Source organism: Branchiostoma lanceolatum, chromosome 6, assembly GCF_035083965.1.
Source record: "Branchiostoma lanceolatum isolate klBraLanc5 chromosome 6, klBraLanc5.hap2, whole genome shotgun sequence".
Taxonomy (NCBI): Eukaryota; Metazoa; Chordata; class Leptocardii; order Amphioxiformes; family Branchiostomatidae; genus Branchiostoma; species Branchiostoma lanceolatum.
Window position 1 is genome coordinate 4,099,944 of NC_089727.1, and position 24,779 is coordinate 4,124,722.

Below are 24,779 nucleotides of genomic sequence, written 5' to 3' on the forward strand. Positions count from 1 at the left end.
CGTACCCTTCGGGGTCAATTAATTTTGAATGATCTACCTTTACCATAAACAAAGGAATACATTTACTGTACAAATTCTAGATCTCTGAGGAATATTTGCATTGCGACATAGAAATTTATATATATACATATAGTTACACTTTTTTGCATATTAGAAGGCATGTGCTGCCATTGCTGCTTACTCTGTTTGAAAAGACCAGAACAGTTTTCCACGCTTTCTGACAGGATTTCTCGCACTGAATGCTTCTTCTGGTTTTCAGTTGCCACACGTTATACTCAAAAGTTACGAAAAAGTTGTTCCGAAAGTTATTTATTCGGGTGGAAAAATACCTATACGTGTCGAGGTGGGGTAGGAATGGGGTGGGGTAATTGGTTTGGCAGGTAACGTTAATACTCCGGCACGGATCCGGACATGACAAGAACGCGACGCGACGGTCAGGTTTTTCCAGCGATTTGATCCACTTGTCGTGTTTTGGTGAGTGAAAAAGACGGGGGGGGGGGGAGTAAGGTAGAGAATATTACTTGATGTCTGACTGATTCCGTCCCAAAAGATTCTAAACGTTTGTAGTCTGATCTAATGGGGAGCCCGGGGCGAAGTTTGGCAAAACATTCTTTGTCTGACGTAAGTTGCTGTAAAAACACTGGGGATACTCCAACACCTACAAATTATGCCTGAGGCTTTAGCTAATTTCAAATCATGAATGTTTGTAGAAGAAGGCCGCTATGTTGTTTACAAGGTCCTTGTTGATTTCGTCTTCAGGAGAGGTCTCTCATGATTCATGAGGAATTTCCAGCTAGAGTGATATCTATCAGTACCTCTGCTTTCTTCTAGTACTGTAGAAGCATCTTCGCTAGATAGCTTTAAAGAAGGCTGAAAATTTACGAGTAAATGTGCGAAAGTTAAGAGTGACAGGCCTTTCAGTGTATATATACTAGTAACCAGCTGCGTGCCTGCGAACCTGGTGTGTTGTGCCGAAGGACGGTTTTACAGGTTACTAGTATATGAATACAGATACAGGTAATAGGTACGTCTAGCAGCGTTTGGTGTTGGAAACTGTCAGATGTCACCAAATGTACTTTGAATGAAATGTTGATACAGAAGTTATATATACACTCAGTACAAAAAGTTTGGAAACTTAACTTTGGTCGATCATATCTCCGTTGTTTCTTGAACAGTTTCAATGATTTATATATCATCACAAAGCTTGTGTGATTTCCTTTCCCATGATACCAAACTTGATATGGTTGTAAATTCATGCAACGAGTACCAGACCTGCTTATGCGAGCAGGTCACATAAAAAAGTGCCCAGATTACCTTACTTATGTCAAACGCTCAATTCAGTATTTTTCGTCTGCTGGTAGCACGTGGCTTTTGTACGAGGTAATGAAACTTAGATCAACAAAACACATTAATATGAAAGCCAAGTCTTCATCCAAACAAAAAAATTGCGTAAAGGAGCCTAAGTTATGATGAAGGTAGTTTAATACTGAGTACACAAGCCATGCGCTGTCACCACAGACCGGCACATCCTCCTTATAATTGTCATCAGTTTTGTTACGCGGTCCCTGGCTATTCTTCCACAAGGAGTCGTCGCAGGTCGACCAGTGTTGTTCTGTTGATCATTCTTGCATGCACAGCTCGCCCAAGCTGATCGGTCATCACAGAGTCTGAGACTGTGTTCAATTGTGTTGAGATCTGGGCTGCAGGAGGGCCATTCTATCCTCTGTATTCCTGCATCCTGGAGGTTATCTGAAATGGCTCTCATTCTGTATGGGCGTGCACCATCATCTTGCAGATCTTGCATATTGCAGAGATAAGGATCTTGGAAATGTGACTGGATTGAGAAAGGTGTCTCTATGTCTTGACACATCGAGGTTGCTTAGGATGATTAGCCTGTTTTTTCCTCTGGTAGTTAACGTTGTACTGCCCCACACTATGACACTGACTCCACCAAAACACTCAGTCAGTCTATCTGTGCAACAGTCAGCGTAGGGTTCTCCTCGTTGCCCACACTTTCATTTACCCATCCAACAGTCTAAATAAACCTATTTTTATCTGTAGCTGTGAACATAACATTCCTCCACACACTGTTCCATTCATGATGCGGATGACACCACCACAAACGAGTTTGGCGCTGAGCGGAGTGTTTGATACTAGCATAGAAATTTGGGCACTTTTTTTCTACAACCCACTAGCGTATGCAGGCCTGGTACTCGCTCCATGAGAATGCAATTATAATGAGTTGGGTATCATATGTATATATAACTTCTGCATCAACATTACAGTCAAAATAAATTTGGCGACATCTGACAGTTTCCGACATCTATCTAGTTGCTTGATAAACTGTTGACGTTGCATTGTATTCAAGAATACTTACAAGGACAAATACCAGTAGGTAATTGCCACAAAATCATACTGACCGTGATTAATTTGTCAAATAATAATATTTCAGAAAAGAGCTAAACAATATGGCTGATTCCGAATCTGCATGTCACGAGCAAGAGCATACCAGTGAGAAACCCTACATGTGTGGGGAGTGTGGGTACAGGAGAACTCGGAGGTTTGCCTTATCCCGACACAGGAGAACTCATACTGAGGAGAAACCCTACAAGTGTGGGGAGTGTGGGCACAGAACGTCTGATAAGTCTAACTTATCCCGACATATAAGGAGTCATACAGGAGAGAAGCCCTACAAGTGTGACAAGTGTGACTATTCTGCAGTCCAGAAATTCACTTTGGACCAACATCGAGCAAAACACACTGGAGAGAAACCCTACATGTGTGAGGAGTGTGGGTATAGGGCAGTTAAGAAGTCTCACTTATCCAGACATATGAGAACTCATACAGGGGAGAAACCCTATAAGTGTGATCAGTGTGACTATTCTGCTGCTCAGAAATCAGTTTTGAGTCGCCATCAAGTAACACACACTGGAGAGAAGCCCTACATCTGTGGGGAGTGTGGGCACAGGACAACTCGAAGGTATACCTTATCCCAACATTTTAGAACTCATACAGGAGAGAACCCCTACAAGTGTGACCAGTGTGACTATTCTGCAGTCAAGAAATCGACTTTGGACCAACATCAATTAAAACACACTGGAGAGAAGCCCTACATGTGTGGGGAGTGTGGGTACAGGACAACTCGAAGGTATACCTTATCCCAACATTTGAGAACTCATACAGGAGAAGAACCCTACATGTGTGGGGAGTGTGGGTACAGGACTGCTAAGAAGCTTTACTTATCCAGACATATGAGAACTCATACTGAGGAGAAGCCCTACATGTGTGACCAGTGTGGGCACAGAACTTCTGATAAGTCTAACTTATCCAGACACATGAGAACTCATACTGAAGAGAAACCCTACAAGTGTGACCAGTGTGACTATTCTGCAGCCCAGAAATTCGCTTTGGAGCAACATCGAGTAAAACATACTGGAGAGAAGCCCTACATGTGTGGGGAGTGTGGGTACAGGACAACTCGAAGGTCTACCTTATCCCAACATTTGAGAACTCATACAGGAGAGAAGCCCTACAAGTGTGACCAGTGTGGATTCAAAACTTCTGCTAAGTCTCACTTATCCAGACACATGAGAACTCATACTGAAGAGAAACCCTACAAGTGTGACCAGTGTGACTATTCTGCAGCCCAGAAATTCACTTTGGAGCAACATCGAGTAAAACACACTGGAGAGAAGCCCTACATGTGTGGTGAGTGTGGGCACAGGACAACTCGAAGGTCTCACTTATACCAACATTTGAGAACTCATACAGGAGAGAAACCCTTCAAGTGTGACCAGTGTGGGTACAGGACAACTCAAAGCTCTACCTTATCCCAACATATGAGAACTCATACTGGAGAGAAACCCTACATGTGTGGGGAGTGTGGGTACAAAACTGCTTACAAGTCTCACTTATCCAGACATATGAGAACTCATACTGGAGAGAAACCCTACAAGTGTGGGGAGTGTGGGTACAGGACTGCTAAGAAGTCTAACTTATCCATACACATGAGAACTCATATTAGTGAAAAATACAACTTACAAGTGTGACTAAAAATGGTTCGGGACCCGGACTGCCATCGATTAAAACACAATCGTCTTGTGACAAAACTCTACATGTGTGGGTACAGGGCAGGTTTGAGGTCTGACTTATCCCAACATATGAGAACTCATATGGGTGGAAAACGCTACAAGCGTGACCAGTGAGACTATTTTTAAGTAAAAAATGGGCTTTGGATTCTCCTCTCGCAAAACACATTTGTGAGGATAGTCATGACAAATTGGTCTCACTTGTTTCTGTAGCATATATGTTAACTTGCAATCCCTACAAGTGTGACTACTGTGACTGCCTTGCAGATTTGGAGAAGTCAGCTTTGGATCAATGTCATAAAAAAGACATTGGTGGGAAACTGAAAAAAATGTGATATTTTCAATAGAGAAAGGTACAGATGGGCATTGTGATGGTGATTGAGAAGTCTAGTAATGTGTGTAACATATCGGATAAGATGGTGAAAAATATCTTTGAATTTTAACATGGAAGCTCAGCTATGTTGGGTAACGATAAATTGGGACTAAAGATATCAGTGTGCATCACGTTTGTCACCAGTGAAAGATGGGTTGGCATCATGTTAACATCATTAAAGAATAGACAAACTGGACTTTCATTTCTTATGAGTTTAGTATTACTATTGCACTAGACTTAAGATCTATACAATAATATCGGTATAATACATGTGTCAAACAGTTTACAATGTAATGATACAGAGGATCTACCAAAAATAATTACTCAAGCAACTGGATAAGATTTTGAAACAGTCAGACGTTTCAGACAGCATCCGCTATCTTTCGTCGGTGAATAGACAAGCTGGACTTGGCATGTCTTTCATAGCGGATGCTATCTGAAACGTCTGACTGTTTCAAAATCTTATCCAGTTGCTTGAGTAATTATTTTTGGCGTATCTTATTAACTGGATGTCTGACCTTCATCAACGTACAGAATATCTAGTTTCTCCAAGAGATCTTCTGATGTGATACATACCTCTTAAGGCCCTCTTTTGCAGATTTTTGTGGCAGCGCTAAATGTACATCCTACTGTAAACATAACTCCTAGGTAACAATATGATGGAACTATATTTCTTCATTACATAGTGAAAAAATAAGATTATTGAATAAAAGGCCTCTTCTGTTAAATACTTTTATCATAGTTACCACAGGTATAAGAGTGAAAAACATGTTTATACAAGGACCTCCTGACCAATGTGATCATTTTTTTGGTGGTCCCTTAGATGATTCTTGTCATTGACACAAGCATTAACTAGAGTTAAGTATTTGTGCTATGTATACTTCAGGTTTGCTATGTTAGTTTAGCGATTACGTTTTTTTTTTACAAATATGAATTTGTATTGAATTTTTCTTCTTATTTCAGTTGAATGTGTGATAGTTGTGTGCCGATTTGTTAAAAATAGAGAGAACGCTAGCGACCCCAAAAAACACCCCTCCAAATAAAATGGTATGGCAACCCTGTGACGTCACAATTCAAGATGGCGGCCACCACACATGCCAACGGATCCATCAAAACTTGTAAGAATGCCATATATAGTGTCCACATTGACCACATGGCGCAGGTAACTAAACATGTTGTTTATAAAAGATAGCTGCAATATTGTTTACAAGGTCCCACACAGCTGGCCGCAGTTCTCTTACTAAGGTCCGCTAGGTGGTGCTGGTGGGACGTTCTCATAGACACCTCCACGAGTGCGAGGCTGTTGCTTGGTTACCGAGGCGTCCATTGAGACGTTCTCGTATCCGCCTCCACGATTGCGAGGCTGTTGCTTGGTTACCGAGGCGTCCATTGAGACGTTCTCGTATCCGCCACCACGGGTACGAGGCTGTTGCTGGGTTACCGAGGTGTCCATTGAGACGTTCTCGTAGACACCTCCACGGGTGCGAGGCTGTTGCTGGGTTATCGAGGCGTCCATTGAGACGTTCTCATAGACACCTCCACGGGTGCGAGGCTGTTGCTGGGTTACCGAGGCGTCCATTGAGACGTTCTCGTATCCGCCTCCACGATTGCGAGGCTGTTGCTTGGTTACCGAGGCGTCCATTGAGACGTTCTCGTATCCGCCACCACGGGTACGAGGCTGTTGCTGGGTTACCGAGGTGTCCATTGAGACGTTCTCGTAGACACCTCCACGGGTGCGAGGCTGTTGCTGGGTTATCGAGGCGTCCATTGAGACGTTCTCATAGACACCTCCACGGGTGCGAGGCTGTTGCTGGGTTACCGAGGCGTCCATTGAGTCGTTCTCGTATCCGCCACCACGGGTGCGAGGCTGATGCTGGGTTACCGAGGCGTCCATGGAAACGTTCTCGTAGACTTCACCACGGGTGCGAGGCCGTTGCTGGGTTAATACCGAGGTGTCCATTTGGATGTTCTCGTAGACTTCACTGCGGCGGGTGCCAGTCTGTTGCGAGTTTGCAATAGACGGTAAAGTGTCCACATACTCGCCATCATCAGGAATATGGGGACCTACAAAATACATAGTGTGTCAAATTACTTGTAAAAACTGTATGTAACGTGTTAGAATGTACTGAAGCGCCGTAATGATTAACCAACATTACTACAACAAATCTACTCTACCGTCACGTTTAGATTTGGTAGCTCTGTATTTTAGACATTAGCATGACTTTTTCAATGAAAAGGTGTTTGATACCTCTGATGTTATCCCTTTCCATTTCCTCAGGTTGTTGAACTGATTGTTCTCTCTCAGTACCGCGGGACCGTCGCCTGCACAAGCAGATAGAAGTAAGAACACTTCTTAACAATTTCTATGTTGCACACATGAATTAACATACATACAGCAGCTTTGGAACAAGCATTTTGTGTAAGCGTTCCGCGAACTTGCTCGTAACTATCTAAACCTCAAAATACTGGATACTTTGAGAAGAATATCTTACATGCAACTTATCAATGAACTTTGCTCTCGTTTTCAACCGCAGCAGTTATTTTGTATGTATCCATAGTGTCAAGTGTGCTACATGTACTATTTTTACACACATGATGAAGCCAGTGGCAAAATAAAAGACTATTATAGTGACCTTCTGACGTAGAAGATGCAGGCAATGGCTGCTGTGATGAGGAGGAAGACCCCGCCCACTACTGCACCGCCTATCATGGCGCCTGTAATCAACATAACATGGAAAACAGAGTGAGTCTCATGAACAGTTATGAACTTTTATCTGCTATCGGTATCATGTGCTAATATTGGTTACCCCGTCCGCCCCGGGGTTCGACCGATGATGATGATGATGATGATGATGATGATGATGATGATGATGATGATGATGATGTTGATGATGATGATGATGACGACGACGACGAAGACGACGACGACGACGATGGTGATGATGATGATTGGTTAACACTAAACATCAGAAGCTACTGGCTAGTAATTCACGCCAGCCGGACTTTGCGTGTGCATTACTACGGTAGGGCTGATCTGACTTCACAATCTAACACACTTCATATCTAGGCAATCACACCTATAGCTACAACAAACTCGCTTACTGTAATATGAGAACGACGATGGTCCTGACGCCATGGTTGACCTTTGTTGGACAACACCGTTGGCTGCTGTGGCGAGATCCGTTATCATAAAAGCAGTCATGGGTGCTGAGGTTGTTGTCAGACGTGTTACGGTTGGTGTTGTCATCATAAGTGGCGTGGTCGCTGCAACAATGCATATACATCATGCACATCATTCAAGCCTATAGTGGATAGAACTCGAGTTTTTTTAAAGTTTTTTTTGGGGGGGGGGGTGTTTTCTTTTTGTTTTGTTTTGTTTACCCCACTAAATGATTCTAAGCGTCAATGATTCCTTTCATAAATTTTTGTGTATAGAGCTAGGGCATCAACCAAAAGATCGACGCACCTGTGACGCGAGATCAAAGTTATAAAGTTATCTAGAGTTACATTGCCTTTACCGTGTCTCAAATAACTACTAGTGTACTAGTACTGTAGTGAACGAAGGTGGGTGATCACATCATGTTTCTTCTTTTAAAAGACGGGGCCAAGTGTTTTCAATAGCAAATACCTTTAATACTTGCATTGGTCATGAGTCATGAGTCATATATCAGATATAAGGAAAGCCAGGGGAATTTGATTTGCTTACGTTGCAGTTCACACCCCAGGAGTTCCAAACGAATCGCTATTCCCTCCCGCCAGCTTACCGCCATCAGTCGGATAAACCGCGTCACTATTGGTGGGTCAATGTGGTTGGTCTTCACTTCGTCTTCTTCTCCCTTAGTATCAACTTCAAAAATCTTTAAAACAACCGTGAATAAATTCATCAGGTTGGCGAATGACTGAATAGCAAGGTTCTTTTATTCGCAACCAAGCATTTTACGAGCCGACGTTTCGACAGCTGTCAGCCATCTTCATCAGGGCAATACTGTGAACTAGTCGGTATTGCCCTGATGAAGATGGCTGACAGCTGTCGAAACGTCGGCTCTTGTAAACTGTTTGGTTGTGAATAAAAGAACCTTGCTATTCTTTGAAACAAGTTAAAGTTATATGCATACAATTACAATGTAATAATTGACAACATTCATTCTTTGGCATTGTATTTTGGTCCGCATATTGTACTAAATCTAATCAAGGAAATAGAGGGTCATCATTAGAAAATCAGTGAAATATTCCAAACAAATATAGTTTGACTTACAGTTTTGTCAGGTCAGAGAAATCAAATCATACATTGTAGCAAAAATACCAACTCAATAATGTCTTATTCCTGGCCTTGCAGATCGTAAATTCAGCTCGTGATACTTACTTTGTCTGATCCATTCTGCTGATACGTGTTCCAGTTTGTCCCATCGTCAGAGTGAACAAGTTTAAAAGATGTCACATACATGTAGTAAGGCCTAAACGTTTCATCCCCTTGAGTTTGAATACCCGTTATTGCCTTCCTCTCAAGCAGATCAATTTGTAACCACTCGCTGGTGGAGTCTTTGCTTGGTCGCCAGGCTCTGTCGTGGTTAAGACGAGCTTCCTGTGGACTCCATCCATTCTTATGTGAAGACGACGCCGAGAGCTGGCTGTCTTCAATGTCACCTGATTCCATTCCAAGAGGAGATGAACACTCTGCAATAAACAGGACGTTGCCATAAATAAGTTAAGACGATCGTCTTTTCGTCTTTACTCACATAGAACTAACGTTACATGTACCATACTTTCAAGATAGATGAACCGCGTCATGTACCATGTACGATTTTATTCAAAGTTTCTATCTATCATGTATGACGTACACTACAGATATCTACGAGCTCCCCATGGACTCCTCCATTTCTATGTGAAGACGACGCCGAGAGCTGACTGTCTTCAATGTCACCCGATTCCATTCCAAGAGGAGACGAACACTCTAAAAGGAATCGTGTGTGGGCTTAAATAAAGTTCAAACGGGAACTATGTGGCTATATAGCGTCTTTTTTGGAGACGTGGCGTGAGTGTGTACATGTACGGCTGGCTTGAGGTTGTCCTTACTATTTGCCCACTCTAAAAGGAATCGTAATCTTTCTGTAAAAGTTAGCACGGTACATAGTACGCTACAGAGAACTGCAGAATAGAAGTAATGCCTGAATACGAATGGCCTGAGCATGAATGGTGACAAACGAAATACCCAAGGTGTAGAACGATAGGTGATAGCAGTCAAAACAAACAGGAGACGACTTTGACGTTGACAAAAACACTAATGGAATAGAAGTAACTAACTCCAATTTCTAGATCCTCGACATTTGCTTGATGTGGTTATATATATAACGATGTGACTGAAAATCACACCGCGTCAATACCTGATTCTGTATATTGACTGAGGCGTACACAACAAACCAACGCGACAATACGATTAGAACAGGCTTACCTGACGCTATAGCCACCGTCAGCATGCTGGCTTCCAGCAGCAGTTGCAGGACCATTCCCACTGGAGGTTTCGTATCGGATCGAGGGAATAACTAGGACTGTGTAACGCAGTGTTTGCTTACCTTTCGACAACTTTGAGGAAGTAATTTTCTCGTGCACAGGAGTATGTCAAATTAAGGTCACGTGATGCAACGTCAGGGGCGGAATGTTCCATTGGACACACAGGGGGCACAAACCTTGCTATTAATCTTATACCAGTTAGAGGGAGAATCATCAAAACCAGAATCACTACCTATGCCTGGTGATAACCAGCTGAATGAGTGTTTTGAAAACAGGTGGAAGGAACTCTACAGACAGTCAACTTTACTTTTTATTTCAAATAGCTAACAGTTGTGATGGCACTTAACCTTAACCTAGGAATACGTTTTTCTTTTCAGACATTATCAGAACAAAACTATAAGTTGTGTTAGCCCCCCGAGGGCTCCGATCCCTCATCTTGATTATCCCATCTCATGTGCACATTCAGAGGTTACAATGACGTCTGTGCTTTGTGACATGGAACCTATTGAAATAGGCGTATCACTCAATCACTCTCACTCTCTCCCATAGCTTAGGCAGCCGTAGGGGCTGCAAAGCGTTCAGTGAAGGTTCTCCACTACTGGCGGTCTTCCGTATACCGTATATTCCGAAAAAAATACGTCCTGAATACTAGTATAAACAGCTTCTCCTAAAATATTGCAAAACGCTATTACCGTGTTAACTGAAAACAACGAATAGTAGTAATATGCTATATGTCATAAAGGGACCTAATTAGAATCTTAGTACGTCATTAATGTAGCTTGATACTTACAAATGTCACAAATATCCCGACTTATTTTCTAATTTCTTGAAGTATCGTAAGATACAGGTTCTACGGTATGGACATCTAGCAGTATGGGTATGTTATTATAAATTAGATTGTCTATTTCTAAAAACGTCCAGGTGCCAAAGGTGACAAGTTGAGGGACATTGTTACGTGCTAGCCACGTCATACAACCAGTTTCAAGCCCCTGTCACACTTGTGCGTATATACAAGCCCGCATGAGTTGCGTATCAACATGTTTTTGGTTAAGGTTAAGTTTGCAGCCGAAGAAGTAATTTCTTTGGTTTGATACCTAGATTGCTCAACGGTGGGTCAAAGTAGAAAACAACTTCCTCCCCGCAAAATTTACTTCAAGCCAAAAAATGTTACTGCGGAACTCATGCGCACTTGAATATACGCACAAGTGTGACAGGGCCCTAACAACGGCAGATGCCCCAGAATAAAAACACTGCTAGTTAAACGTGCAACAACGACATTCCTGAGTATTTATAGACTGAGCTACCAGCCAATACATGATAGTACGAATACATGAGAAGCAAATGAATCATTATGCTGTTGACAAGAAGTTTACAGCGTGATTTCAACACTTCTGTAAGCTCTGATACACAGATGGCCGCAGTTCTTGATAGTGTCCGCTAGATGGCGCCTGTGGGATGTTCTCGTAGATGACATCATTGTTGCCAGACTGTTGCAGGATTGGCAAAGAGTCCTCTGGGACGTTCTCGTAGACGGCACTACCGGTGTCAGGCAAGGTCATCGCTGATGGTAACGGTTCCACATACTCGCCATCGTCACACAGAAGAGCCCCTACAACATGCAGACGTATGTTCTATTGAATCAGTTAACCGAAGACGCCATGTAACGTAACATGACCAGTTTACGTCCGATTTATTCAAAACGTTATTTATCCTAAAACCGCGCGGACAGAGTCAAATGTTTAACCCATGGGTAGAAATATCAGCTCTTCTAACAAGGAAATGCGTGGTCTGTAAGTTTTTCTCCGCCTGTTTAACGCCGTGCGAGCATGTATTTATACTGGGGTATATGGTGTAGAATTGTGCTAGGCTTACCCTTTATCGTCCACCTCAGTATCTTCCCTTCTAGTGCTATGCTTGAAGAACATAGACCGGAAAAAAAAAGCACAGTAACTGTCGAAAGTAGTCTACAGACAAATGACAGTAAAGTCAATATATTTGTCCCTCCGCTTGCCCGACGCGATGGAACAAAACAATTTTTGTATTGTGAATTTCCCCGAAATCAGCAGCACGTGGCGTTCACGTGATAAACGCATGGCCATGATGTTATGCCGTACAAAAATGTATCATCTGAGCAGGGGTCGCTAGGTTGTATCAAACCTTCCTAAAAATGGCAAGAGTTTCAAACCTCGAATCACCATGGATAGTCTGCATATTAAAGAAAGGTTTAACGTCAGCTACTTTTAAATTAGATACTAGCTATCGTGTATGTTAGAAAAACATGATGGAATACGCGGTGTCGAATTACATATGAAATGCGTCATGCATGACGCTTCCGTGCAACTTGTTGTTACTGGTTCAGGAGTTTATTCTGTTATGTCGCTGGACGTAAACCCTTTTAAATGTTTGTATAAAAGAGAGAGATGGCTGAGGATCATACTTATGACGTTCTTTGTTTCTCATGAGAACAGGCTTTGGCATGATACACCGCGACATGTGGACATGACCCAATCTGGACGTAAACTACTCCTGCACGTAAATAGGTCATGTTACGTTAGGCACGTATTTATTTATCTTTGTATTAGTCAAAATAATACAACAGTACATAAAACACCATCCAGCAAATTAAGACATCATAAAGTACAACATAAAGTATTCCATTTCCCATGGGGTTTCTCTTGTTTTCCCCTCCTTGTCGCGATAATATATTCTACTTGGTGGAATAAATCAACGTACTTAAGAAATGTTTGAAAATGCAAGTTTGATTTGCCTCTGCTTTGAAAAATGAATTTTTTGGCCAACAATATTGTAAGATTTTCAAGACAATTTTCCGGTGCTAAATTTCCAAATGTAACATTGAAAGGGTTTAAATGTAAATTGAAAATTCAACTTAACAATTAAAAGCACGTACCTTTGGTGTCATTGCTGGTTGTCTCTGTGAGGTCGAACTGTGCAGCCGATCGCTCTTTGTCACTATCACTGGGTCGTCGTCTATACAAGATAGAAAACTATGTGATGAATGAATAAATACATATATACAGATAGATAGATAGAGAGAGGGGAAAGGAGAGAGGGGAGGGGGGAGGGAGAGGAGAGAGAGAGAGAGAGAGAGAGAGAGAGAGAGAGAGAGAGAGAGGGAGAGAGAGAGAGAGAGGAGAGAGGGAGAGGAGAGAGAGAGAGAGAGAGAGAGAGAGAGAGAGAGAGAGAGAGAGAGAGAGAGAGAGAGGGGGGGGGGGGGGAGAGCAGAGAGCCGGAGAGAGCCGGAGAGCATCTCAAATTTACATAGCATGTAAGGATGACACTTTAGACACACTCGTTTTCTGCTGCACAGGTTATTTCTGAAGGCACGGCGAAGACGATTGGCCTTCTTCAATCTTGTGCGAGAGAAAAGCTGGATCTGATATCAGCTGACACAGAGTTAGAGTTACTGCACACTCATGACTAACCTTTTCAGGTAGACAATAAAGACAACGACTGCTATGATGAGAATAACGACCCCAGCCGCTACGGCACCGCCTGTGATGGCGGCTTTGTCTGAAAAAATGAAGAATTGATTAATGAAATACCTTTAGTGCATGTTTATGCTCTAATGAGCTAAGTATACAATGTAGGTCATGATGACAAGTAGAAATATAGTTACAGTGATAACAAAAATTTCCAATGCCCAACGAAATATTAGGGCCCAAAAATGGAGATGAAAAAATACTGAAATCTTTATGGTAGTGACATTTACTAACACTGTCTAGCTCATTTGCGTAATAACTTCATACTTTGAGCATTTTAAACCCTCGCAAATCGTGCCATATGACGATCGCCTTAGTTTCGCGAGCCTACAAAAACCCCAGTGACGATTTTCAGTGAGTTCTCACATTACAACGACGTCGAATGTTTGCATCATGGACGTCGCTACATATTGTGATAGTGTTGTTTGAACTAATCATGTATAGAAATGACTAAATAAATTGACTTTGAAAATCCTATTTTCGGGCCCTAATATTGCTCGAAATCGCTGCTTTAAGGAAACTGATGTTTTTCCCCTATGTAGTTAATTTCTCCTCACCTGGTGTCGACCCGGCGATTTTAGATGATGCAGTTGCAGCGGTGGACCGCTCAGTTGGCTCTGCTGTGGCTTAGAAAACACAGAAAGTGTATTTTTAAGATCCTCAGTCAGATAGTATCGTGCCTGGTAGGGCGTGAGACCGCATCTACAACCAAAAATCATGACCATAGTTTGTATTAAGAATAGAGCACGACATATCAAAACCGGGCGTTCTGCTGCAGTACCAAGAAATGCCGTTAGGGAGCTAAAAAATCTAATTATTTCTTTGATAGGACATTACCTTACCACATACCAAGTTTTATGACAATCCAAACATAGGTTCTGCTAAACCACATTCAACATGCATACATCCAAACATACATACATCCAAATGGTAGCAAAAACATAACTTTCTTGGCAAAGGTGAAAATACGTACATCGTTGGCGTATTGTTGCTTTTTTAAGGTACATTTTTACTACTATACATGTAAGAGATATGATGTCATAAGGTAAGCACAAATAGAGCACAATGCACCATCGATATCGTAATTCCTTTTGGGCATCCTGCCCCAATGTTCCAAGCACAAGGATACATACCAATACGTATAGGAACCTGACAATATTCTCCTTCGTAGCCCTCGTCACACGCGCATGCGTGGTTGTTGTCTGCACCGCTGATGCAGGTCCCATTAACACATTGGTCGGGCTGACAGTAATCCACAGCTGTAAAAGGCATGGGGAAAATTGAACTTTAAGAATTCAGATTTACCGATGAAAATATACCTTGTTGTTGAAACACAGAAAATGGTACTATTCACTCTATTTGGTCAGTTTTTAATATTTTCCAGCCAGCCGTGGCTAGCTATATACAATCAACCTTCAACAGAGACGGGTGGCGCCATAAACTTCCTGCAGTTTATGATCCAGTTTGCGGTAGGCCACGCGTTTTCAATATCCATATCCCCGTCACTCAAAATGAATTATCTGTATATTCAGACCTCTAAGATTATTTATTCCATAAATTCTCCTAGCTTTCTCCATTTGAATAATTTACAAAAATCCATCTTACTACTAAAATCAACCAACCCACTTATGATTTGAAACGTGGGTCAGTTCATTTTCCAATGCCTTAAAAAAAGACGACAAACCCAACCATAGTCAACAATAGTTAACATAGAACAGTGAACTTTCACAGTAGATTAGATAACTCTTTCGCTTTCCATGCATTCTCCGTGTACTTGTTTGTCTGCAATTAGCCTTTGGGCACGAACTTGCAATGAATAAATTAAATTGGCACTGCACTCAAGTTTTTTATAACTTATTTCAACAGTGCCACGTACACTAGAACAGTATACCCACTTATACACCTGGGTGGAGTGAGGAAAGTCGTGTAAAATGCCTTTCCCAAGGGCACAACATCGGTGGCGGGATTTGAACCCGGGACCGGAACTTACCTTCTTGGAGGTCACAGCCGAGTAGCTCTATCCGCATGGTGATGCACCGTGGCTTACCACACGTGTTCCAACTCCGCGGGTGGATCCTGATGTACCTCGCCATTATAGGTGGGTTAAACGTGTTTCCTCGTGTGTTGACTGCGTTATTATTGCCTATGAAGACCTAAATGAAGAGATGAACTGAAATTTAGTTCTCTGCCATTGATTATCAGGCGCGTCTTGTTGGGAAGCATTTTCAACAACTAGAAATGTTAATGGCGACATAAGATCACATGGGAGAACGGATTCTGTAATAATATGAAATAAAAGAGGCTACCCATCGGGATATCTTGGCTAAAAGAAAATGATTTAACAAAAGACAACAGATTGTGCAGTTTGTTCCATTCATCAGAAGAAAAACAATCACAAACAGGCACACTTGTTATGTGTGTGACATATAGATCACCATCAATTTTGTATTGTATTTGTAATTTGTTTATTATTCCCTCTTAGCGACGTTTCTATTCATTTCTTCATTCATTCATGTATTCATTCATTCATTTTTGCAGTGATATGTTTAAGGAATTGTGCTCATATCTACAAATGATTGTAACGAAAGAGGGATAAACGGAAATAGACGACAGGTGGGACTATCACACGAAGAAACTGACAAGTTTACAGGAGAAAAATTAACAAACTGATGGAAAACGAAACTTCTCTCGCCTTCATCATACCTTTGTTTCATTTCCGTCTTCAGTAAATGCTGTCCAGTTTCTTCCGTCATCAGAATATGACGCCGTGAATGTCATCACAAACCGTGGCGCGTCTGTTCGCCTTCCCTGCGTCTGCACACCGGTTACGGTGGTTCTGTTCAGCAAGTCGACTTGTAGCCACTGGTTCTGATTGTTGACGTTTGCTCGCCATTCGCCGTTTATTCTATCCAAACGGGCATTCCGGGGTCTGATGAGTGAAGAGGACGCAGATATCTGGCCGTCTCGGATGGCTCCTGACTTCATTCCGAGCGGAGAGGAACAACCTAGAATAGATATATAGATACGGCATTGGACAAATAAACCAGTTTACACTTTCAAGGTCATTGTAAATAGTGCCAAAAATCTACCAAATTGCTGTTTGGGGGGAAATTGCCAATTGTTCCTTGTGCGGGATCCACGTTTTCTCAGTGCGTTTGTTAATGTTGGTGGGTGTCCAGGGGTCTTTGAATACATGGCAACTGGTTGACATGTTGTGAGTGGGACGATGACCTTAAAAATCAGATTTGCCGGAGAATGTCAAAGTTGGTAGGACTATAACTATTAATTAAACATAGCAGACAGTGCATGGAAGAGAGGGAGAGAGAGGGGGAGAGAAATAGAGGGAGAGAGAGGGAGGGAGGGAGAGAGAGGGGGAGAGACGTGACGAACGCTGCCGAAAACATAACCTTCTTCAAGATGTACAAGTGCCTATATGAACAGCTGTGATTCCGGCTAGAGCATAAAATGATTTCTCAATCGAATAATTAACTAAGATATTTCACGAAGGTATGTAGTCTCCGAACTCACCGAAAGATTGCTGAATGAGGCTTAGTACTAATTAATGAGTTGTTAAAGGGGCTTAACCATGCTTCCCCTGGTGTGCATTGTTCCTATGTAAATGCTAGGGGCTGAAATCCAAGTTCATTAATTTATTCATGATATGCGCAGCTGACACAAAGAAGCACTCACTTGAGATTTCACACTTCATTATGCAGCCGTCAACAGTCTGGGCTGACTTTCTTTTGTGTTCTGATGCAAAGTAAACATAACAGTTTCTATTCCATTTCTTGATAATCAGACAAGAAGTGAACAAAATGCCATCTTCATTCAGCGCCTTTAACAACTCAGTAACAACATTTTACCATGGTCAACACTGACCGACGGAGGCCATAGCTGTGTACGGCGATAGCTGTATAGCAGGAAAATGACGACATTAGGAGAATTCATTTCTTGGCACAGTCGTCGACATGTCGACAAAATCCAGCTGTGTTATCCTGTGACGGAAAGGGTTGTCGCAGGGTCCTGTCGACGGCCTAAAAAAACTGAAAATCCTACGACAAACATTCCTCTCGGTCGTGTTTTAACTATGGACCGTGTTTAAACTATTGACTTGAATTGTCGAGTCGGTGGGGACGCGAGGGTACACACGTGCGACATTAAATGCGGCAAACTACCGACGTTGTCGGTCCTGTAATTTGCGCATGCCGCTGATAACTTGCCTTGTTGTCGACCTGAAAAATGTGTTCTTAAGCCGTATAAGTGCGACGAATATAAGTGTTACTAGTTTACCTGAAGCCCCAACTGCCATTAAAAGGCCGGCTGCCAGCAGGACTTGCAGGATGATTGCAAACGGCGGTCTCAAAGCGGATCGACAACCAGTGCTTTGCAGATTTTCGTCTTCCGCGAAATGAGGAAGTACGGCAACCGGTACTACTTGTTTTCTGCGGACCTTGCAAAGCACATGTGATCCGACGTCACGGATGGAATGACCCATTTGTATGAGGGATGTTCTTAAATTAAGACGACCCTTAGGTTCCCAATAAATGTGTCACAACTGAACAGGTACGTTCTATGCCTTAAATAATTTCCGAGCGACGTTTATAAGTTACACAGTGGACTAAACTTTCTCTTAGACTAGCCTCCTTCGCAGACTTCTGGGGTGCGGAAACTACCCCCCCCACCCAGCAAAAGAGAACCTTGCCCATGTCGTAAATCCTGATTCAGCGCTTCCTCCAAAAATAAACGCCGACGCTCCTAGAAGTCTGTTGAAGGAGGCTACTCTTAGACACTATACCGCTTTGATACCGGTACGTCATTGATCAAATAGCTTGATGTGTTCCCTTGGCGAAAATGAAAGCAGAGTACTTCACATATTCATTCTTTAAAGGTATGTCCTGTGCTAGACAAGTTTAGCCTGAGTGCCAGCCTTTTTAGCTTCCGTCCGCTACCCTAGCTCCGCTGCGCTACCCAAGCTCCGCTGCCGGCGAGGAGCGGAGCTTGGGTAGCGTACGGAAGCTAAAAAGGCTGCCACTCAGGCTAAGACAAGTTTGTCACTTTTGGCGATCTAATATCTTTATACAGGAAGTTTTTGGCTCATTCCTGCCGCTTTTGGTGATTTGTTTGGCATATTTTCGCTTCAATATGTGTTGCAACTTGACAATTCTTTTGCCGATTAGCCGGGTTTTGCGATCATAGGCTTTGCGTATGTGGGGCTCGACAAACAATGACGTTAATGGGAAACGGTTTGGGATTTCACAATCTTTTGCAGTTTGCCGGTATTTACAACAAAGCGTATTGCAATTAATTGGTTTCTACTGTATAGGCTTTCCTATCATTAGAAGGGTCAGATATCTCATAACACGAACTACTTATAACATACCAAAAGTTGCAAAGCGATTGAAAAAAGAAGACAACACAAACAATTGGGTAAATTGGGTTTATTTTTGTTTGTATAAATTTGAATATTTCAGAGCAAATACCTTTGGAACAGAAAAAAACAAAGATGAGATCCACATGCAACATAATTACAATTCGAGATGGATCACCGGAAAAATATCTAGCCTTAAGATAAATAAGTTTTGATAATCAATTAGACCATAAACATGACATATCCATACACAAAATGTACATAATAATAGGAACTATTGTCACAGCATTTATACCTCTATTGCTGAAAGTTACCGCCATTGACATCTTTATACTTTGAATAAAAATGACGCATCAAGAACTGAAGCGACGACAATTTGTACAGACTTTAAAAGAAGAGGAATTGTATGGTACATTTACTGCATATGTGATAAGACTATAATGCTATCATTAATTCTGATATCTGTGTTGGAATGCTATAACGTCGTGTCTACAACTTTTGTACATTCGTAGCAATCTTAGCTACGTAGTCTTCTTACAGAAAGTGGTTCAGTGTGTCTTGTCCGAAAGACGGTATGAAAATACATTAAGTAAGTCTTTATCTAAGACAAGATTCCTATTCTCGAACTTTAAGCTTCCTCGCTTCACGTATTTTTAACGATATTATCATCACATATCATAGTTCAGATACGTAGCGTGTTGCCTTGTATTTGGTTCTGTCGAGAATCAAATGTTGTATAACATCAGTCGCCGGACAAGCTGTCATAGCTACATGTGTGTGTGTTGTGCGAAGTGAACTAAAAAAATTACCAATATCAGTTGGTTAATAATACTTCTCTGTACCCTCAGGGCCGTCAAATGCTGCTCCTGTATCAAAACAAAATCTACCTCCATGGATTTTAAGTAGCGTCACGTCAAATATACCCTAGGAAAAAGCGCAAACCCCGGACAGAGAACACCCATTGAACGCCACACCATTCAATAGACCGATCGTCCCATGGACAACTCTGTCAAGACTACTCTCCAAGCAGAGGAGGGGTTCCGACAGGTTTTTGACGTGTTTTTAGGCGTTTTTGTCGGGCTTTCTACTTTGACATCATTTTTTGTTGTCTCGCCAACCCAACATGGGCAGAAAGCCCGACAAAAACGCCTAAAAACACGTCAAAAACCTGCCGGAACCCCTCCTCTGCTTGGAGAGCCATGATGTCAAGACATGTAAAGGCAAACAATTGTCCGACAATATGGCGGACGCAATCAGCTACATTTACGTACAGCCACTCTCTTTCTTAGCTAAACTGCCCATTTGGATGGGCTGCTGGGATCGGCCTGTTGAAGGATGCTCTGTGGTGGTGGAATTTTCGTTTTAGCGACATTTAACGGCACCTGAGGTATATGCAGGATATAGAACAATCCGCTAGATGGCGTTAATACTTCTCGGAATGGCAGTTTGTATTATTGCTGACGGAAGTGTCCTGACTTGTACCGATTCACGTGGTTCTCAAAATATTGTACATCATTTCATGGAAAGACGAGATTGATTACAAAATTACATTTCGCTATCAAAATTCAAATTGCATTGACTTAAAACATGCTTATCCTTTCCTCCCTCAAAGCTCTCTGGGAATGACTAATTTCTTACCAATAAAATATTGACTTCACTGTATACTAGTATAACGGTATATTGGTTATACTTCACGTTATGATAATTAGTTTAGTCCTCAGATTTGATCTCTTTTGCCGAAGGTGACCGCTGGGTCTCGATAGCCGACTCGATGGCCTGCACGATAGTGTCCCGTGCCGCGGCCTTCTGCGGGTCGGGAGCAATGTTCTCTCGCTCCGGGCTGGACAGCTTGCTCGAGTCGGTGCCATTTTTCGGGACGGTAAAGGAAGCTATGGTGTTCCTCCTCGGCACGGACTTCGCGGCTGGCGTCGACGGGCCGCCGGGACTTCCTTGATCGAATTTGCTCAACAAGTGTCCGACCTTCCCAGCAAATGTACCCGGGATCCGCTTCGGTGGAGGAGCCTTTTCGAAGTTCGGTATGTTCAGTTTCCGGGGGATCGGCAGGCCGTTTCTCGTTTCGGCACTGCTCTGCGGTTTCGCTCCCCCCGGCGAGACTTTGTGTAGCGACCTGACGGAGTCGTGGTGTTTCCCGTCGGCTTCGGAGAACGTCTGGCTGCTCGGCCTGGAGTCCCGGCCGCCCGACGTGATGGAGTCGGTGTCGGTAATGTCCGACTGGTCGAACGACGAGTCGACGCTGGACTGCGGACTGTGACACGTGTGCACCGAGTCCAAACCGAGGCTGTCTCTCCTGCTACCAATGGCGCGGAACACTCCTGCAGTTTCTCTCCGATCCGCTGGGCTCCCGCTGCCTTCCCCGTCCACGCTGCCCACCTTGTCTGCCACGCTGTCGATGTTGGAGCTCACGGTAGACTCCGTCTCGAAACCTTCGTCGTCGTTATCCAGGTCGCTGTCGCCGTTGTCGTCGTCGCCCGGAGCGGTTTTCTCCGGAGAAACTTTGTCGCTGATGTCCTCCGACCTGGGTCTGGACGACCTGCCGCTATCGGAGGAGTACTTTGCCACCAAGGGGGCGTGACCGGGGTCCAGTGATCCTCCGTGTTTAGGTTCATCAGTATACTCGACAGCCTTAACGTTCTCACTTATGCGCGCGAGTCTTTCCTTCAGTCTCTCTTTCGTTCGGTCGTTCTGCTTGACTGCAGGCTCAACCGCCGAAGTGTCGAAGTCACTGGTAGTCCAGCGTCTGTTGTGGGAACTGCTCGCCGGTGGGACATCATAGTCGTCTTTGCTGATTTTTCTCTCCATGAAGTTCTTCAGTCTCTTACCGACCGAACCTGGTTCTTCAACTGCCTTCTTCATGGCGGTCTCGTCAATGAGACTAGTCCATCGCCGAAGCATGGCAGGTTTGGGTTTTGGTATCTCCCGGCGCACAGACTTCTCTTCTTCCAAAGTCTCCTTCTCCTCCTTAATACTTTTCATGCCTGCCCGCAACACAGTGTCCACGTCCTTCGGGTCCACGTCAGTTTGCGACCGCCTTCCGAACCTGGTCGACACCCTGTTTCCGTTTCCGGTAACGCCAGTCTGGCTACCGTCGTCCTCCTGAGTTTGACTCTTCTCGTACCGCTTCATCCTCCCGCGAACGCTTCCAAAGAGCGGGCGGGAAGATTCCTCCTCTTCCTCACCTTCTGAGTCTTTCTCCTGTCCACTTGTTGTAAGGCTCTTACCCGCTTTTTCAGCCACACTCTTGTCGTCCTCCTTTGTCTTATTTATGGCTGCCTTAATGTCCGTGACGTCGACAGACCCCCTAGCGCTCCTCCGCCTGCGGTCGCTCACAACGCGGTCACTCTTCTCCGTCAGTTTGGCCACCTCGTGGCTGACTCCCGCGCTTTCCGAATCTTTCGTCATCTTAGTCTCGTGCTGCTTTATCGCGAGATCTACCTCCGTCCTGTCCACCGCGCTGCGCCATCTCTTCTGCACAGGCGCCCTGTCCTCCTTCACGTGCATGGTGGAGACCACCGTCTCCTTCCCCTTCTCCTTCTCCTCAGCACCGCTCTCATCCTTCTCACCGTAAACCTTCTCCCGCCATCTTTTCGCATACCTCGATTCTTTGACTTCGACCTTTTTCTCGTCGTCAGCTCCTTTCTTCTCCACTGGTTTGTGTATTGCACTTTCCCTGCCTTTCGCCTCGTGACTTCTCAAGGCAACATCCACCTCTCTCTTCTCCAAGCTACTTCTCCATCTTCTTCCTAGACGATCACGGGTTTTACCATTATCCTCATCTGTACCGCCTTTGTCCTTGTCTCTCATTTCCTCCTTAATTCTTCCTTTCAAACCATCTGCGGTAATCTCGATTCCTGGCTTTTTGCCGGTGGAACTTTTGTCCTGAGATTTACCAGGGAGGTCCTTTTTCTCGGTGTCGGGAGTCCGAACCCTTACGGCACCCCCGGGGAATGCTTTCGTCCTCCGGGGGGACTCGGGAATGTTCTTGGGGGTCTCTTTTCTGCTTGACACAGTCGACCCTCGCCTGTCCGACCTTCTGACAGGTTCAGGGGTGCTCCCACGGCTGTCGCGGGGACTCGAGTCCAGAGAGGAGCTCTGTGAACTACCGCGAGACCCGCCACCAAACTGCTTCCGACGACTGTCAAAATCAAACTTTTTAACCGCTGAGTTGATTTCCTTTGAATCTAGCGAAGTTCGCCATCGTCGTTCTTCTCTTCTTTTCTTCATGCGTGCATCGATGTCATCTGTTTTAGTGTTTGCTTTGTCTCTATATGACTTCGATAGCGGCTCTGCCTTGATTGCTTTTTCTACGTCAGTAGATTTATAAGATCTCCTCCACATCGGTTCTGCAGTCGTACTGGGTCTGTCCTGGAGCGTGGAAGTGCGTATCAAAGTTGAATTCTTAGGTTTGATTGAATCTCTCTTCGATTTATCATATGATTTCACCGCCTTGTCCACCTCCCTGCTGTCCACACTGCTGCGCCAGCGCCTGCCGGGAGCAGACCGATCACTGACGTTCAGGGGACTCGCCCTTAAGTTCCGTTTGGAGGCTACTTCTCTTTCAGGTTCTTTGGTGTCAGATTTAGCAGACGAAGTCGAAGTATTTCCCTTGGCCGATGTTTTGGTGTCAGGTTTAGCAGACGAAGTCGAAGTATTTACCTTGGCCGATGTTTTTCCCTTACCCGGGGACGTGTCGTTCTCGGGCTCTTCCGGTATCGAGGACTGCATAAGATTTGAAGACCTCCTCTTACTTTTCTCAGAGCTCTCTCCCTTTGTAAAGCCCGATGCTTTTCTAGGTGAAACAGGCTGCTCGGGGTTTTCAGCTTCCCATTCCTGCATCGCCGTTCTCCATTTCTTTGGAGTTGGTTTCGTTTCTTTGTCCTCCTCTTTTGTAACCTCTTTTGTAGCTTCTTTAGTATCTTTAGCTTCCACGACTTCTTGTTTCGCAGCCCATTGCCTGAGAGCAACGTCCACTTCCCTGCCTTCTACTGAACTTCTCCACCGGCGCCCCGGCGTGCTGTTTTCCCTGTTGGTATTTTCTTTCAACAGAAGATCAACGTCTCTTGTTCGCCTACGTGCCGGCCTGCGCGTTTTCATCTGCGCACTGTCGAGCTTGTTCAACAGGTCGTTTTCTCCCTGCAGTAAGAACTCGAACAAGTTGTTGTCATCGTTTGAGGATGGCGTTCGAAGCTTCCTGGCTGTTGGAGACTCCTTTGACTGTTTACTAGAGTCAGGTGTCGGGCTGCTTCCCTTAGTTGGAAGGCCCTTCAGTACGGGTGTCTTATCTGCACCTTTGTTCTCATGACCATTGGTCAGCTTTGAGTCTTTGTTTACGGCGTTTTCTTCTTCTGTCTTCTCGTCTCCCTGTTCGTCAGCATTCTCCGCAGCCTTCGCGTCCCTAGGACCAAGTCCTTCTAATCGCTTTATCCTTGCACGTACACTCTCCCCTCGCTTGCGAGCAAATCCACTCCGGATGTCGCCCAGCAGCTTGTCCACGATCGGGCCGGTGTCCTTGTCCTCCGGCTCGGGGCTGGGCGAGCTTCTCTCCGGGAGCAGGGAGGCGACGGAGCCGGTGATGGCGACGGAGTGCCTCCGCTGGCTCCGGGCGGCTTCCAGCAGGTCCTGCTCCTTACGCCGCTGCTCCTCTCGGTCCTCCCGGATCTGCCGCTCCTTGTTCTCCTGGAAAGGTAAGAAGACGATCATAATGGGCCTCTTGATATGTACCATTTCTATTCTTGCATTTAAGACTTAAAACCATTGCCAATAAAGACCATGTACCTAATAAAGTTGATGTATCCGAAATACTATAGAACTATACTAAAGTATACTATAGAATATTCTAAAGCTTTAAGATCTGCCTCTCCTTGTTCTCCTGCAAACGTAAGAAGACGATGATTATGGGCCTCTTGATAGGTACTATTACAATT

The 24,779-nt window shown here is 44.0% G+C and overlaps 3 protein-coding genes and 1 long non-coding RNA gene across 5 annotated transcripts in view; 1 reads left to right on the top strand and 3 right to left on the bottom strand.

The window, feature by feature from the left end:
* The first annotated feature begins 2,357 nt into the window (after nt 1-2,357).
* LOC136437478 (zinc finger protein 420-like) lies at nt 2,358-4,390 on the top strand. The gene has a single exon (XM_066432097.1). The coding sequence runs from the start codon at nt 2,469-2,471 to the stop codon at nt 4,047-4,049; it is 1,581 nt and encodes a 526-aa protein (XP_066288194.1). The 5' UTR covers nt 2,358-2,468; the 3' UTR covers nt 4,050-4,390.
* Nucleotides 4,391-5,068: 678 nt separating this feature from the next.
* Nucleotides 5,069-17,938, bottom strand: LOC136437197 (uncharacterized). Its single transcript, XM_066431678.1, has 10 exons — nt 17,760-17,938; nt 16,173-16,474; nt 15,460-15,622; nt 9,300-9,412; nt 8,825-9,160; nt 8,168-8,318; nt 7,564-7,725; nt 7,095-7,176; nt 6,710-6,783; nt 5,069-6,525 (listed from the first exon to the last, which is right to left on the bottom strand). The coding sequence occupies exons 1-10, from the start codon at nt 17,776-17,778 to the stop codon at nt 5,702-5,704; spliced, it is 2,226 nt and encodes a 741-aa protein (XP_066287775.1). The 5' UTR covers nt 17,779-17,938; the 3' UTR covers nt 5,069-5,701.
* LOC136436209 (uncharacterized) lies at nt 10,267-12,987 on the bottom strand. The gene is made up of 2 exons (XR_010756018.1): nt 12,878-12,987; nt 10,267-11,578 (listed from the first exon to the last, which is right to left on the bottom strand). It is a non-coding gene; the product is annotated as an uncharacterized lncRNA (long non-coding RNA).
* Nucleotides 17,939-18,892: 954 nt separating the features above from the next.
* Nucleotides 18,893-24,779, bottom strand: part of LOC136436210 (inverted formin-2-like) — a 64,322-nt gene continuing 58,435 nt past the window's right edge. For both annotated transcript variants that reach the window (XM_066429990.1, XM_066429992.1), the window contains one exon: nt 18,893-24,531. In XM_066429990.1, coding sequence (XP_066286087.1) covers nt 20,548-24,531 — 3,984 coding nt within the window. In that variant the 3' untranslated portion in view covers nt 18,893-20,547. The remainder of the gene's footprint in view (nt 24,532-24,779) is intronic.